General features: G+C 37.6%; 1 protein-coding gene across 2 annotated transcripts in view; it reads left to right on the plus strand.

Annotated features, from left to right (window-relative positions):
• The window catches only part of LOC139717018 (activin receptor type-1-like), a 73002-nt gene that overhangs the window by 43998 nt on the left and 10633 nt on the right, over window positions 1-18371 (plus strand). For both annotated transcript variants that reach the window (XM_071628536.1, XM_071628537.1), the window contains exons 2-3: window positions 1423-1598; window positions 2474-2621. In XM_071628536.1, the coding sequence (XP_071484637.1) occupies window positions 1423-1598; window positions 2474-2621 (324 nt within the window). The remainder of the gene's footprint in view (window positions 1-1422; window positions 1599-2473; window positions 2622-18371) is intronic.

The raw sequence follows: 18371 nt of genomic DNA on the forward strand, positions 1-18371 counted from the left end.
TTGTATTCTTTTGCATGATGATTATTTGATATTTTTTCAAAAGCAATAAAACTTAGATTGCTGTCGATATTGTTGAAAAGTACTGTTTTTGTCAGTATTGGTCAGGAGAACAAGCTGGCACAACAATGCAGGTTGTCCAGTGAAGGAGAACTGGATGGACAATAATTGCTCAGTATGTTTACTAGTCTGATACTAACATTCATCATTATGGAATGTTCTTCTTTTGTGTGTATACCGGTATGTGTTTATGCACAAAGTTCTTTTTTTTAATGGTATTTTTGCCTGTTGCATAACAGTAAGTGCTTGAAGCGCCCTCTTTTGCTTATAGGCAGCAAGTTGTCATGTCACAGACATTGCTTCAGACAGGTATTGTGTGCCCAGAGAGAAGAGGTAGCTTCCTTTGACTGGTTTCTTGAGAATTGCTAGTGACATCACATGAAGTTTACATTCTGTAACCCTCCACCCACACACATATACACACACATACACCAGGAAAAAAAAAGAGAAAATCAGTCAAAGATGCACTTTTTTGTGCTGTTTCAGATTTGGGTTGGATTTTTCTTGGCACAAATGTAATTTCAGATGCAGTTATTCTATCATGCGTTTCTCTGGTGTACGTCGGGACCGGCGGTTGTCCGGATAATCGATTTGGCCAGATAAGAGAGATGTGCTCAAATACAGCTCTTTCTAGCATATCATGGTAGGGGTGTACACATGTTACTACCAATTCACTGATATTATGATTATCTTTATGGCATTGTCATGTTGCATATTTCATAAATCGATAAGGAAATAAAATGAACTATATGTTGAATATCCCTTCATGTATTATTTGTTTGATATTGACTGATAGTGAGATCGATATTATGACTTGTCAAATACTGCCGCTGCATTGTACAGTAACCACTGCTGTACACTTGGTGCCAGTGACAAGCATCTCACGGACTGTTACACTGCGATGAATGGAATATGTCCTGTTGTGTATTCGCATAATAATGGTTTAACATGTATGTTTTGAGTGAGATTTGGCACCGAAAACATGTGAAAACATAAAAATAAAATGTCAGCCAGTTGACGTCCCGATAACAAAGAATTCGGATAATCGATTGCGGGATAATTGCAATCTTACTGTATTACATACGAATGTATGTGCAGAATGGCAAAAAGTAATACTTTACATTCTTTTCACATTCTACTTAATGCCTTGGTTCACATTATTTCTTGACTGTGGAACATCATGAATACATGGGGAAGTTAGACAGAAATTACACAGTGATCGTGCAGTTCTCACAGAACGAATATTCCACCTCCGAATGAAAATGACACAAAAAGTAAACAAAAAACAAAAAACTAAAGGGCCAGATCTGGCATAAAGCACTTATCACTGGTTTCATTTCTTTCTTTGTTTTTGCTCTCCTTCAGTGTCGACAATGCGAGCCAGCCAAGACATGTACGTAGCAGATGTACCCAACAAGAACACGTCCATCCAGTGCCGATGTGACCACCTAAGCTGTGAGGGGACAAACATGTGCACAGCTGCCAGGAAATGCTTCACCTCCATATCTTCCGACGAGAATGGCCGCATCTCAAGAAGATGGGTTAGTTAGCTGATGGCGCTTTCCCCAGGCAGGGAATAGTGTAGCTACAGGATAAAGGGAACCGTAAATTATGTAGTAAATATTCAAGTCCAAATTTTCTTGAGGAAATTCAATTTAGTAAAGGAAATTTCAGTGTGAAAAGAGCTTAAGGCGTAATCATGCATCAATAAAGGGTTGAATAAATCATGATATACTGTCTGATTTGATTACACTGCTATTTGTGACCAAATCCATCTAAATTTAATATGAATTGATATTGATTATTTGAACTATCTTAAAATCACATGTGAAAAAAAAGTTTCACAGTGTATTTGAAGGTCTATAAACAATTTGCTTAATGAAATATATGATGAATTCAGCAGAGCTAGGGAATGAATAAATTATTTCCCTATGGCTCCATACACATGGCATAATTCTGATGACCACCTGCCTTCAAGAGTTATCTTGGATATTTAGTGGATTAGTAAAGCCACTATGATGTGAGATTGATAAGTAGCATGTTTACAGACATTCAAACAGAAAACAACCCATAATGGCACCTAGAATCAAGTTTGGAAACACTTTCTGAAAATTACAGATTTGGTGTTTTATTAGCAAAGAGCAGTGGAAATTTCCCACTTTTAGATGGAAACAGCACAACCAAAGTGTAGAAGTAACTCAAATTACAAAATGAAATACTACTTTACTTGGTTTCATTCAAGGTGGATGAAGCTGTGAAATTATGCAGAGAAGGCACATATAAGTGGGTATGTGATTTCAACAAGTAAGAAAAGTATACAAGATTTTAGTTACTTTTTGTAGTTACTAATTCAAAATTTTGACGGTATGTAGAGAAGTGACTGGAACATGTTGAGTCTATTACTGTGACACTCCAGGGCTGTCTGAACACGGAGGCAGAGGTGAGGATGAACTGTCAGGTGGAGTCTACCAGTGATATGTCTATCATCTGCTGCAGTGAGCCATTCTGCAACGATGAGATCAATCCAACTTTCTTGCCAACAGCTACATCACGCATCACAGGAGGTAAAATACACAGACAAAAGAGAATCACAGGGGGAAAAATATATAGCAAATTCAGAAAAACAGGGAAACTGACCAGAAATATATAATATGAATGAATATTTACAAAAAGAATTCATAATGAGAAAAAGCACAGGTCAGGTCAAATTTTCTGTTGTACATGTACTGTGAAGTGGAAAAGAGATTTGCATTCTGTAAAAGATAATCCTCTGTCTTGAAAAACTCAATGAGTATCCTCTTCTGGAATTCAGAATGTGAAAATGAATTTTTTCTTTCTAAACTCTCTTTCTCACTAACAGGTAATAGCAAGAAAACAATATTAATTGTATCTGTGCACTGCATTGCAGTCAAGGCCAGTTTGTCCATTTTGTAGACTCACAATGTGATGTATATTACATCTAAATGTTACCTTTACAGGACTTTGGATCACATATTTGTCTACTTCTGATTTCATCTATCAACAAAAAACTAAGAACTTTGATGTACAGGTAGAACTACAGCTGTAGACGATACAATTGAGATGGAGATTTAAGAGTAGATATGCATGTATTCAAAATTTGATTTATATTGAAAGAAGGGTTTGGGATATTGATATTTTGAGTATGAGAGAAATACGATGAATAAACGAAATGGATTAGAGCTACATGATTATAAAGGCAATGAATCTTGTACAATATGTTCACTTCAGTAGTGTACTCAATGCTGACAGAGCAATTTCATCACTGATTTGTCTTGACTGATTGTAGATGTACGAGTGAATAGAAATCTTGGAGGTTCAATAGACTGTCTATGAACTCCATACCCCTATGTGAATTAAAATACTTGTCTGCAAGCAAGCTCAGAGACATTTTAATTGGCTTTAATGCAACAAGGCCCTGCTGTGAGGCATTGCTGATTAAATTGTTATGATGTCACTTGATGTCCAATTATAACAGTACTGAGCACTGAACTAGAATTAACCTAATCAATATGTAGTTGAAATATATAAGGCCAATTTTCCCTTCAATAGGTCATACTGAGAAATCCTTAGCATTTTTAGACCGACTCTTATGACTGATTAAATTTTAAAGAATGTTTACAGTAGTCAAATATCAGCCATTCATACATTTCTACAGACACTATGCCATCTCTGACTGTGACTGAGTAGCGCCGCTTTCTAAGGAGTGCAGTATACTGTAAAAGAAAACAAAGTGGATCTATACATTCCCTACAGAAGTGCCATCTCGATAATTAATGAATCATTTATTAGTCTGTTACTTTTCTTCTTGTTTTGTAATTTTCAGCCCTTGTACAGCATATTAGTTTCATATCTACACTGTCTGCCTCCAAAAATGTCCTGGTAGTTTCTTAAATTTCCCTCAATGGATTAGCTGTGGTTGTGAACTTTTAAGTTTTATATGAATTTGTTTTACTTGCAATATACTTCTGTGTATGAGTTAATGATGTGCTGTATTAATGCCTGCGCAACAAACTATCCCTTGCCTACTTGCCAAAGTGAATTAGAGAATTATCAATCTTGCAGTTTGTTCAAAGGAAAGATGTTTATTCACAGTCATAGCATATTGACATGGGTTGGAAATATGATTCATTGGAATGTGTCCGCACTCCGGAATCACATTTGAGAAGAGGATGGATAGAGCTATATGACAAGACAAACTTTTCTCACCTCATGAATCATGAGGGAGGCAGACACATCGATGCAGACCAATAAATCTTGGTGAGGGGTGGGGACTGTTGCCGTGGAGCTCCATAATCTATACCAAGCAACCAGATCCATCATTTGCCACATTGTACTGTCAATGTAGCACACCCTACACTTTCCTACTCTCCACTTACGGTGTCAATAGGATACATTCGTGTGTCAGCTCTGCTTCCAAGGTTACTCTCTCTCTAACAGCCGAAATCTAAAGAGAGGAGGGGGATGGGTTGTACGTGTATGTTGGTGGGTCAAGAATTGACAGGGAAGATAAACTTGTGATTACACTCCATAGTCAATTGATAAAATGCATTGGTGAGATTGCAGGGAAGGAGATTTTGGAACTTCTATGCTACATACATTGCTGCATTATGATATCTCAAAATTTCTGGTAAAAAGAACTTTGCATCAATGCCAGCGTGCCAAATCATTTTGTGAGAATGGATTTCCTCTTCTTTGTACATGTGTTAGTAGTGACAATATCTCTTTGTAAATTTTATTTGTTCCATCAGCAGTATGTACTGTACATACACTTCTTGCATGCCCCTCGCATAAAATTGTACACACACACACACATATATATATATATATATATATATATATATATATATATATATATATATATATATATATGTGTATTTGATTTGAAAAAAAAAAAAAACTTTGATTTGAGCAGTAAGTGTTTCGGGTTGGTTTTTGTTTGTTTGTTGTTGTGTTTTTTTAATGGGGTCTAAAAAGTTCTTTCATGTCTCAATGTGCACATCCAACACATTTAAAAAGCAGCAGCATGTGTCAGAAAAGCTCTTTAAAGGGACACAGTCCTCACGAAATTTAAAAAAATATGTTGTTGTTGGTACCTCCAATGAACTACTTTCACCAAAAACAAACTTTAAAATCACCAAATAAGCTCGTACATTTTGGTTGAAAAAGTGTGACTCTGCATGGTGAATATGCTAATGAGCAAGTCTTGGCGGAGAGTCATACGTCGTCGATGCACAACTCTTCCCAGCCGTGTTCTGCTCGTTATCCGTACGCTCCCTAGTTTACCCGGATGCATGAAGACGTCGGTGGCTACTCCGACTCGTATTTGACATTGTTTCTACGTTGTGTGTGTGTGTGTGTGTGTGTGTGTGTTTGTGTGTGTGTGTATGTATTGTGTATTATATTCGCACGTGTGGACGGTACAACTAGATGATAGATCTACGGTAGATACGCGTACGCACCCCGTACGCGGTTTGCCCTTCGCACTTTTCCAGTCTCAAGCGCAGCTGCAGCCCTACCTGTCGCCGCTCATGCATGTTCTATATGTAGTACGTACAGAGTGTACATATTTGTAGGTAGAAACGATTCTACACAGGCCTGCTAGTACACTACAGGGGCGACCGCATTCAGCGTCGTCTGGTCAGGCTATCTTACATCAGTAGTTTTGCTCGAATCGTGCGGAAAATTTCCCAGGAAAATCCTTTTTTCCGTCCCAGACCAACAAAAGTATCATGAAAGGTGAGCTGTGTGGCTGGGAAATATCGGTACAACGATGCCGAACATAAGAAACTTAGGGCCTACAAAATCTCGAAATCGTGTTGTGACCTACCTGTGCGTGGACAATTTGTGAAGCGATGTTTTTACGTGGACCGGCAGGCTGTGGCCCTCGGTTATAAACCGAGAAAACTCCTGAAACCAGATGCAATCCTGACCATTTGCTCACATGAGTTATAAAACAGAAATACCTCGAGCATCAACTTCGAAGAAAACCGAGGGAAAAAAGCGTAGAGAGGTAAGGAAAGTGGCTAGCTATGTTTAATTTACCGTGGGCCTGCAGCCGGGGTTGGACTGCAGTACAGTGCCACTGAGCTAGCTGCTGCCAGTGCCGACTGGACATGCACGGCAAAGTGGAGCGAAATCATATCCCTACGACCCCCTGTGTTTACCCTTCCCGGCTCACGTCATATTTTTTTTTTCGAGGAAAGGCGATTATCTGACTACTTACAGAAATATTGAGATACAAACAATATTTTCTTTGAAGAATTCGACTCTCTCATGCACAGGTTATCTTCGGTTTGAATGCCAAAATCGACTGGACGGAGTCGATCGAGTGTACTGTGTATTGGTATGGTAAGGATTTGCGCGCGAGAGTGGTTTCTACGCTAAGAAGTATGCAACACGGACGGAAGCTAGAAAACGACCGTGCCTATTTGATGTCAAGTTCATGGTATATTTGGTTTAAAAATACATATAAATTTATGTTTACAATATTAATTTTTCGTAAATTATATATATCTACGCTTGAAATATTTTGTTTGAAATCATAAAACCACAAACTTTCACATTATATGATGAAATTGCAACTAATCATTTGAACACTTAAATTGGTTTTAGAGGCATGGCTGTCAACTTGGTGAGTAGGGCATGCACTACGTAGAATCTTTTTGCCGGCTCTTTCATGATCGCTTGCAGGAATTATTTTTCAAAAATCGCGTACGGAGACAATTTTTGATGTCCAAGCGTATAAATTGGTGAAAGTTTATATTTTTTACTCTTCTTAATTATCAGTACAGTGAAAATCTCAGGACTGCTTCCCTTTAAGGATCATTTATAAATATCTGATGAGGTTGTTCCATTAGTCAGCTTTTTAGAGCATTCTTCCTCCCCCCCCCCAAAAAAAAGAAAAGAAAAGAAATTGAAGCTACCACCATGCCCTTGTGTTCATTCATCACCATGCATCATCATATTAGAAAGTGCACACGAAAGAAAATGCCAAGTATCAACAAAGTAATGCTTTAAAACCTTGAAAACTTAAGGAGTACATATTTTATTTGAAAAGGGATGCTTAAAATAAAATGTTTGAAGTGAAAAAAAAAGATCTATGCAGTATTAAGAGATTTGGAGGAGACAATAGACACAAGTTACATACACACACACACACACACACACTCACTCACTCATGAGCATTATACAGAAAAGTAAGCAGATTTTTTTTTTTTTTCATGTTGTATGTTTTAGTATCTGTGCACTGTGGCTACTCTTGGACTCAAGAGATTGACATTGGAATGGGAAGATGACTGTGATTGTCCAATAGGGAACATACAAAGTATAGAACTTTGAAAGTCAGCTCTCAATGCTGATACACACGTACAAGTCTGTTCTTGGATAATCCAACATTCTTGGGTGGATTAAGTTCTGCACTGTATGTTTCTTTTTCTTTTCTGTGGTCAGGTAATGTCAGATTACATTGTAAGTCTCTACACTGCTGCCTTTGTTGAGGAAACAATCTTTCATGGATTCTGGGCCCCATTTCATAAAAAGATGTTAGGATGGCAACTCTCGCTGGAATGGCAACTTCCAATAGCAACAGCCAATCAGGAAGCTGGATTCTCATCGTTACCATGACAATTGCCATTCTAGCAAGAGTTGCTATCATATCAGCTTTTTATGAAACGGGGCCCTGGTGTAGCATGTTCTCTGACAGGAAATCGTGTTGACTAATGTACCTCAAGAATTGTAAAATAACTGGAATAAAGAGGTACTTTGGCTTTCTGGTTTTGAACCATAAATTAAATGGAGTATTATTGCAGTTACATTTGTCGTTTTCATGTCAAAATAAGATCATAAACCGATTTCTTGCTACTTTGTAAACATTTTCAAAGTAGTTTTCCACCAACCTGCAAAGAGATATCAAGGAAGAAACAGGGGAAAATGTCAATTCAGAAACATTCAAGTTCCTACACATTGATATCTACCAAGTCATAGATGGCAGTGAATTGATGGTAGTGGAACTCCACTCTGTAATATCTGATGTAGTATGAAAATCAATACAACTGATTTTTGCTATGTTATCTTTCCTGTCCAAAATATTCCATAAATGAAACTGAAAACCTTGATTTCCCTTTTCTGACTCATAAATGTAGAACATTATATCAAAAAGTTGAAGTTCGGGTCAGAAAAAAATGCCAGTATTGTTGATTTTGTTGCCTGTGAAATGAAAATGTGGTCTTTTGTAGGTAGTTACATTTTATAGTAATAAACATAAATCACAGCACCAGATTCCCCAATAAGTAAACTAGTAAGAACCCAGCCTTGAGGCTGTGCTTTAACAGACAGCGGCTAAGAGTAGATAGTGGATTCCACTTGAGAGCCATGAATCTTTCATGCTGTCCTGTGGTCTAGAGACATAATAGCTTTTCTAACAGACTCAAAGATCCAGTGGAATATTTAACCGTTTTCTTTAAAGTGGGTGTTCGTTGCCACGTTCCAGCCTTTACTTGTTGGAGTATTGATGTTAAAGAAAAGCTATGCATATAGAGCATACATATTGTGGTGATAAGACCACAAACTATCAATCCGGAGGTGTGAGTCCCCCAGCTGCAGTGGTTGTGCCCCCTTAGGCAAGGCACTTTATCCTCACTACCTATAGTCCTTAGGAGGGGACTTTGAGCCAAACAGTCCCATATTTTACTTTCTTGTACAAGTATTCATTGCTTTCATAGCAGCCATGTAAAAACATATCAAAATGCAATTCATTTCAAGTGCAGTATCACCAGTTACTCTGTATAGTAAGTATCCTTCCAATATCCAGAGTTGGATTTTATGCAGTTGTACTGTATATGATAATCAGATATGTTCATGCTTCCTTCACCTTATGTTTGAAAGCACTTTCGATTAACTTTTACTTCATGTATTCAGATATGATTTGACTCATGTTATAAACCTAGTTGTAATTCTTGTGAAACGTCTTGAGATTTATGGCTATTAAAGTCACTTAAACAGTATATAACATTGTGATTTGATAGGTGCACCTGAAAACCTTTAAATGCAGAAATTTTGCCATTATGAGTAACAAAACTACAAAGATTCATATAATCTAGTGAGCTATTTATTCCAAAATGCATTATGATTTTCCAGGGAAGCCACAATATCAAAGATATCTTCCTTTTGGGTTATACCTTGAAATGTTGTATTAAAAACCCATTAGGAATCATAGCAAAAATCTGTAGGAAGATAAGTAGCTAGCTGCTATTCACGTACATTGTAGTCCATGTCTAGTGGAAGAAATGTTTACTTGAAATCAGTATTATTATGTCTTCTCAAAGTGTTGGGAATTGTTTTCAGAAAATATTCAGAGGAAATCAATATTGAAGTGCTTTCAAGACATAATGGAAATAATCAAATGAAAGTCATTATTTTTGCTACACCCGTACAGTCTGTTTTTTTCTTGACTATTCTGTGCTCCCTAATGACTATTGATTTGATGGGAGCAGGTATTGCAAATTTTCTCATGATCAATCACATCACATTAAAGTGACTGATTGCTATTAAATATGTGAATAGTTCGTGATAGATTATATTCCAACATCCTGACAGTCCCCCAAATTTCAGTCAAATTTGATTTCTTATTCTGCTGTCTACAGGTTTTTCATACTTCCGCCCCAAAGGATGCTGTACATTTGTATGTCTGTCCGTTCGTCTGTCCCATCTCATTGTCATGATTTAAGAAAAGCTACTCAGTGGATTTGCTTGGTACCCAGCCCGAGTATGCAACTTGGGGTGTGAATGTAGAGATTCAATTTTGGGCAATTATCCCTCTAATAGGAAATCAAAGATCACTTAACTGTTCCTACAAATAGGGCACTTTCCAGCTGTATCTTCATCTAACAATGGCAATTGTTCAAATGATTTTGTAGAAGTTGTAGAAATAAATTGACAGTTATTCCTATAAAATGATAGTGGTGAAAGGTCCAAGGTCACTGTGCTTTTGCCAAAAAGTCATTACTTCAGTTGTAAATTAGTAAAGATGTACAGTTTGTAACTTGGTTGACAGGTCAGAAATAGACTCATAATGATAGTGGTGAGAGATGAAAGATTAAATTACTGTCACCCTGGACTGTTAGTTTTGCCCTTCAGGATTTAGGAAACATATAATTGTATACATCTCTTGAGAAAAACTGATTCATCAGAACTGAAAGTGATGACCTAAGAACTATCGTTACCTTGCCAGTCCTTTCATGTTATGATAACCTCAGTTTTCACTCAGTTGTGGAGCTTAGTATTTTCTTTAATGCAATAGGAATACACAATTAAGTTCCTGAGAATTTCAAATGATATTAAAGAAAAAAAAAAGTTTCATCTGTCCTACCCAAATTTGAATGACCCTAAAAGTATGTGATATATCATGTGTGTATGTACCAGAGGCTCATGACGGACAAATCTTTATAGTGGAGAGAAGAGAGCTTGAAAAATGCTGTCCATGTTCACATAATATGTGAGTCATGAACAGTCCATTTCTGCATCAGACCCCCCTAATTTTACTGATCTTGGCCACTGCCTTTAAGTGAAAATAGATTGAAATTCAGAGAACACTTTGTTTCATTGTCAAATTATAGCTGTCGATTCGAACTTTGCCATTTTGTTCTGGTGCCAGCTGCTACTTGAAACTTGAGATGACTTTCTGTGAAAATTTGGAGTGCTTGCAAAAATACAGCTACTACCTTTAATGAAAAGGAGATTCCTGACTTAAATCTCGGCGGACGGTTGCCATGGTGATCTACTGAAGAAGCCAATGAGAGCGAAAGAGCTCCCAAAGTGAGGGGGGGATGGAAATGGGTCAGGTCTGCTGTGGAATGAGGTATTAATGGCAACGGCTCCACTTGGGGGTTAGAATCATTGGGTAGATTCGTGGGGAGAAAACAACTTGTTTGTGTTTTTGTTTTGTTTTCCGCTTGTGAAGGCGTTTTCATTTCTTTCTCATATGAGTGACTCACTGTAGATGCCAGATTACAACATGTAGGTCCTATATGGAGACAGAAAGATGTGATTTGCTTCTTACCATTCCCTTTCCTCCTCCAGAAAACACAAGCAAAGTAATCCTGAAGAATGTGATCTGAGATCCATTCTGGTCAGTGCAGCTGCAGGAACAGTTTGCATTGATTCAGTAGATTGGACGTCACTGTGGTTATATGTGTTTTGAATGTCAAGAATTATGATTCCCAGTTACTTGGCAAGGTACTGGATAGGGAATGCACCTCTTCTTCCTCCAAATTGCAGAGCCCATAATTGTTTGTCATCGTTCATGAATGTGAGAAAGGTCTAGAAGTGGAGAATACTGTATGCTTCGTTTTCTTTATCTAGTGTTATCTATTGGGACTGAAATCCCTCTCCCAGGCTGATGTGGAAAATGACCCCAAATGATTTAGTACTCTTTTGAAGTTCTGAGCATCCAGATTGAGAGTGGTATTCTATTTTTTTTTTTGTCAATTTTTATTTTTTTCATTACCTTGACTATCCCCAGCTTACTTGCTAGACTGATATGGAAAACTAACATGCCCCATCACAAGGTGTTTTTAACTGTTCTGCACGATTTCCAACCAAATGCAAATGATTACTATAGTAGTGCTTACCAGTGCCAGAAGCAAGAGCATGTATGTAGAAAAAAACAAACAGCATATTTGAAGCTGCCCCAACCACCTACCAGGTACTAGAGTGACCCATTTACATTGGGACGTAGACCACTTCAGGACTGCTTCTGAAGTACTCTAGCTGCCAGTGTAAAAGGGGTATAGGCCAATTTGAGCTGATGTTGAAGAGCTGTGACGACTGTGCTGACCCCATTGGCTTTTTCCAATCAATTGATCAGCTGCTGAACTGGGCGCTCCCTGGATGGTGGGTATCAGGAGCACATTACCCTCCACAGATTGTGCTTACTCATCCATTTGGTCCCATCTTTACAAATTTGGTGTGACAAATTGATAGAATACGCCCTGAAGCTGAAGAGAAGTTTATTAATGGATCAAGATTGAGCTTCGCTGTTTGCTCACCTCAGTCACCTAGACTCTCTATCTGTGGGGAATTCATGAAATTCTGTGTATTGATGTAGTAGTTGGAACATGCATGTATTTGATTTTCTTGTAACCTCAAACAGCTTGTGCTCATATGATGCACACTAATGCATGCAATTGAAATCAGGTATTGGGATGTGTGCGTGTGTGAGTGCATTTTGATAAACTCTTAGTTTGACAGTGCTTTATTCCCGCTGTGTTAAAGTTAACAAATTTATTACATGTGCAGTGATGGGATTGGTGGTTCGTTCATTCAGTCTTTCTCTAGATTAATTTTCCCTATGATTTCTTGCTCAATCACCACAAAATTTTATCTGTATACTTTAATATATGTACACATAGTTTAATGCTAAGAGGTGAATACCAAAAGCCACTTTCTGTAAGCCCTTTGTGAAGATTAGATTTGCTTTGAAGCCTCTGCTTGGAAAGGATGTTGGCAGCATTTTTTTTTTTCAGGTTGTTTGCCCAGCTGTATATTCATCGCATCTATCCATTTTTTCTTTTCTTTCTTTCTTTATGTAACAACACTACTCCAGGAATTCTGGAATTCAATCATTAGTTTACCCACCATCATACTTGTATACATCTTTGTGTGCTTTAAATGAAAGAGTATGATACATTATTTGGTCCCTTTGTGATGTTCCCTTTGAAGAAAAACCCGCTTTCCATCTTCAATTTTGATCATGATAAATTGGCATGTGGTAAGATTAAGCAACAGATCAATAAAAGTTAAAAGTAAATCAGACCAGAAATCGATATATTGAATTTTCGCATGTCATTGCTTCACCAGATGCCAATTGAAGGACAAGTTCACCTTCATAGACATGTGGGTTGAGTGAATGCAGCAATAAAGTAGACGACATCAGTGAGAGTTTGAGAAAAATTGGACAATCCGTTCAAAAGTTATGAATTTTTGAAGTTTCTGCTCAGTCACGGCTGGATGAAAAGACTACTATAGCTTGTGATGTCACATGTGTACAATGATATAAACAAAGAATAAAGAAAAATCAGCATATTTCCATTTTTCTCGCATAACAAAAGAACACTCGACTTCACTCTTTCAGAAGGCAGGGGGAATCCGTATGTACATGAAGGTGGACTTGTCCCTAAATGTGTCAAGCTCTGTGTAGTTATTTTGGTTTGGTTTATTTGTACATTCAAACAAACAAAAAATTATACTAATTTGAACTAAAATTCCAAAAATGCAAATAATGACAAATGCAATTATTAGAATTTTCAACAAAGTGTTACACAATAAGAAAAACATGAGTAATGATATTGCACAATAAACATATACAAAACATGCAAATAAGATAAGAAATACATAGTATAAAGTATTCATTTTTTCACTTCATGAGAGAAATTTGAACGGAGAAGATCACCATTGTGAGTGGTCAGGCTGGAAATGGATGGGGCCCTCATAAAAAAACAAATAAAACAAAGCAAAACAAAATTTAACAAAACTCTGGATTTATAAGCTAGCTATAATGACTCACATACTTTTTTACTTATTTTTCATTTGTGAGTAATCATTAAAATAAACTGTGTGTGTGTGTGTGTGTGTGGAGTGTGAGTATAAAAACAAATGGAAGAATTGCTCAGCAGTGACATTACAATTACCTTTATTTATCTGATTTTCATATAGAGTTTTTACTAAGTAACTGCAATTGAATTTAGGGTATAGGCCTACTAGCAACAATAGATATGGAAATGCTACTGTAAAATGAGGAATGTTCGCGTGCATTTTAATTTCGTGAATTTCGCGAGCGCCAAAATTCGCGAAATTAAAATGCACGCAAAAGTTCTTGCCTACACAATATGCATTGGATGCTAGTGGCAATTCGCGAAAAATTCATGCTGCGAGAAAGGCCATGGGCTCCAATTCTCGAAATTTTCATGCCGCGAATATATCGTGTTTTACAGTATATACAGTTGATATTTATCACTATTGTGTTGTTCAAGGAAACCCACACTTTCAAATACTTTATAAAAAACATGAAACTGAAACACAGGCTTTTTCCTTTCAGGCTCTCCTTAATATGCTCTGCTCTCAATATGCCTCATTCCACAGACTCCAAGTTACTTTTTGTTATAATTTGCACTCAAGTATACTCATATTCCAGGTGCTCTTGGTCCTCAGTGTACAGTAAATTATAGATAGCTCTGTGTTCAGTGCACTCCTGAACATTTTGTTGTAAAGTGTAGGTTTACACTGTGCTCTAACTGTGAGATAGCCATGATAAGTGTTAGTGTTAAGAATGATAGGCTGCTAAATTTGATCAGTAAGTGTTCTCTCTCATTTTGTTCCTATGCAAGCTTAACAAGATAGTTTTTATTCAGTACATGTTTTTGTCATTGACAAGGCAGACCAATGAAGGGAATAGTCATTCTATGATTCATAGTACAGGAAATATTCTTACTGACAAGTTTATAGGGTTGTCTGTCTTAACCTGCCATGTACTCGATTCCCTGCCATCAATAATTCTACCTGCTACACTTCTTGCCTGCTTGGTGGCATTGAAACAGTTGATGTTGATTTATGTAAAATGCAAGCTGTGATCATGGAATTTTTTTTTTTAAAGTTCTATGTCTGTTTTCTTTAATCCACTGTAGAAACGTGCTTTGAAGAAGTAGTGTGTTGTGACATTTGTACTCCTCTGCACATTTAGAAATGTTCTTGCAAAATATCAATTCCAGTGGCCTTCAGCGATGGATGTGCGACACAGATGCAATTCTTCAAGATGAAAACTTAAATGCAGTAGGGGTGTATGGGTGTGGGTTGGTTGACTTTGATGAGGGCTGATGACGCTAGTGGTACCAGGAGACATCTAAGGAGACAGGGTTCACAAAGGGTCACGTCTGATACTAATTACCCCGCCATAATTGATCCTGTCATGAGGCTGAATCACATATCTTCCAGTGGGGGGCAGAGGAGAGAGAGACGAGTGAGACGCTCCCATGCAGTCCTCTCATCGCCAGAGAATCTCTTTCAATGTTTGCTGAGTCTTGGTTGTGACAGCATGCCCCTTTGTTGAAGTCAGGGTCAGAAGATATTAATTAATTGGTTCAATCAGGGAATATGGGGGAACAGGCATTCTCCTATAACGTTGATATCAGTTGGCAAAGTTCTGTGTTATCAGCATGAGATCAGTTTTTTTTTTTTTTTTTTTCCCGTCTGGCCGGCAATGTGATCAGAGTTGATAATAGATATTTTGACCCAAGCTGTACAGTGTATATCTAATGCTGTGCACAGTACTTAACAGTTAATTTTTGCATTTATATTATTGTAATAAGTAATGACATAATCTCAAATGATCTGGGCATGGGTGATAAATTTGCATCAGTTATGTTATGAAATCATAGTGGGCAACAGATCTTTGTTGAATATTTGCACTAGTACAATATATCCAATATTCAGTTGAGGGTTTTTTCATGTTTTGTTTCGTCTCTTAGTCTTAATCTTTTAACTCTTTTCTGTTTTGGTCTGATGTCTTTCTATAAATTTCAAACAAACTGATATCTAACATATATTGGCAGTTTTTGCTGCCAGTAGAGAAATGAAATTATCTCAAGCATCACTCATTGGACTTCAATCCATTGTGAGAATAATGGCATTTCTTCTAATAAGTTTGAAAGATGAGGATAATTAACAATTTTCTATTTTGCATATTCGTACAAAATAATATTCTTGCTGAAAATGACCCAACGAGATTATGTGCATTATATAATTCATCCCCTCCCACCAAAATATTATAGAACTGCTTCTCACTACATACAATTTACTCCCTGCATTTGGAAAAAAACATGACAATACTATCATAATACAAATTGAATATGTGATATCTTTGCATGTTAGTGCAGTATTGTAGCTAGCCTTTGTCACAGACTTGCTCTCTTTGTAATTACAAGAGAAATGAGCAGAGTGTCATGATGCCAGACAGAGGCAAGTCCCAGTATCAAGTGGTTATCACATTGGCTTAGAGACTAGGTGGTGACCTGGTGGTGACTCCAGTCTCACTGGTCATAGAGTGGTCATGAAAACATCTCCTTAGTCATGGCCAAATTGGGGAGAGTAATTATGTCTGTGCGGTCTCTGAGACATCTCTGCAACAAGGTGTAGATGTCATGGCGATGTTGCAGCAATGTTTCTGTAACTTCCTGGTAAATAAGTTGTCACCTTGTTTAAAGACTTGTCAGACGTCGACCTGGAGTCGCCTTTTTGGTGGGAGCATAAGCCATTTCTTGGTCTTTAGAGTCACACGAGTCACAGTGACTGATCAATCGTGGCAGTTGTGGCAAAGTCTCCTCCAGTAGATACAGTAGGCTCGTAAAGGAGCCTTTTGAGACTTCTCCATATATCTCTTATGCCTTTGAATTACCAAATTTGCTACAAGCAGTTCATAGCAAAAATCACAGCTGATCAGCAGAGCTTCATTTGGCAAAATTTATGCATATATTCAGTTCGCACTGACAGCCGATGGCGAATCTGGAAATTTCAGTGACCACACTAATCAACTGAATTATTCAGGAGGAGTGGTGCTTTCCCTGGATCATTAAGTGTAATTACACTTGCAGATCTCAAAAGTCCCTCGCACTGATGCGCTCACTATCAGCTTCATGATAGCGTGCACTGGCAACAGTGTGAGGGCCTTGAAAAAGCCTATATTGTGACCTGCTACAGTATGATGAAATGCAGGGGTATCAGCAGTGACTGTTTCATTTGTGATACTGATGCGAGGGAAAGGATCTGCCAGCACTTCCCTGAGGAGCTCTGATGTTTGCTAGCTGTGATGGATCACGGATCATCAGCCAAGATTTGCAGAGGACTCCGAGATCCGGCCGAACTAAGCTGCTCTGTGATTAATGCCTTTGCCAAGAGACATGCCTGTGAATTCCTCACTTTTCTCCTGCCATGTCCACATGTGCCTGATGGCCTTTGCTCCATAATCCAGTCAGTTCTAGGCTGTGACAGTGACCTAAAGCCAAAACCTCAAATGAATCTCATTCTGATGAACATGTCATGTTTAGCTTTGAGTTGCCACACTTTAAAAAAAAATCTAAACAGCACAAGACATATTGTTTGTGACATGCTTAAAGGCAAAATGAATGCACATAATGTGAATTATAATGGCCATATACAATATTGTACATGTAGGCCCTACATATGTACAGGTGTCATATTTTTCCAAAGGAAATCAGCATTTGTATGAAGAACTTAACTGTTAGTCATTTATAAATCCTCAATATGGCTGTATTAACAATTCAACAAGATAAAAAATCAGACATTTGCTTGTGCCGGATTAGTTACAGGGGATGGCTAGTAACTGATCAGTGGGAATCTGGGAATGCTGGGGGATGATTGTTCCAATCCTTGTGGGATTCATTTAAGAGTACATTATATATCTATTGTTGTGTGAAAATTATTTGCTTCAGAATGATCTCATATTCAAGTAATGTGCAGTTTGATGTTTCCAGGTTAGCATGCCTGTACAGTGTCGGGGCGATCATTAGCGGGCCATAACGATCGCCCCCCACACTGTACAGGCATGCTAACCTGGAAACATCAAACTGCACATTACTTGAATATGAGATCATTCTGAAGCAAATAATTTTCACACAACAATAGATATATAATGTACTCTTAAATGAATCCCACAAGGATCGGAACAATCATCCCCCAGCATTCCCACTGATTCCCACTGATCAGTTACTAGCTATACCCTTTAAATATGACAGTTTTTGTGTCTGATTGTATTTGAGTTCAATCAGCATTTCGCATTCTGGCATGCATGTGTTTGTGCATGCTGTTGATGAAAGTCTGTTAGTAAGACTAGCTCCATACCAATCTAGCATATTCCTGTCATCCTTCGAAGGAAATCAGAGTATTGTATGATAATGACATGATGTAATCTCAGTTCTCATCTCAGCTGCAGTAAAGGGATGTGCAGGATATTTTGAGGGCATGTGAAGTCCACCCCCTCAGGAAAAGAAAAGAAAAAATGGGGGGGGGGGGGGGGGGGAAATGAGAGATTTAAAGGTATTATTTACCAGTGGGAGCAGTGATTTAAAAAAAAAGAAGTATTGTTCACATTTTATGTGTTTAATAATACTTAACATTGATTATACTGATTAACATTTTACATTAGTTGTTTATATCCCTAACTCACATTCTAGAATTATTTTGAAGCACTAAAGCTGGGCTTTTGTTTATCTACAAACGGTAAATAA

Source organism: Diadema antillarum, unplaced genomic scaffold (assembly GCF_040938485.1).
Source record: "Diadema antillarum isolate AM-2024a unplaced genomic scaffold, OU_Dant_1.0 scf00000071, whole genome shotgun sequence".
NCBI classification, from domain to species: Eukaryota; Metazoa; Echinodermata; class Echinoidea; order Diadematoida; family Diadematidae; genus Diadema; species Diadema antillarum.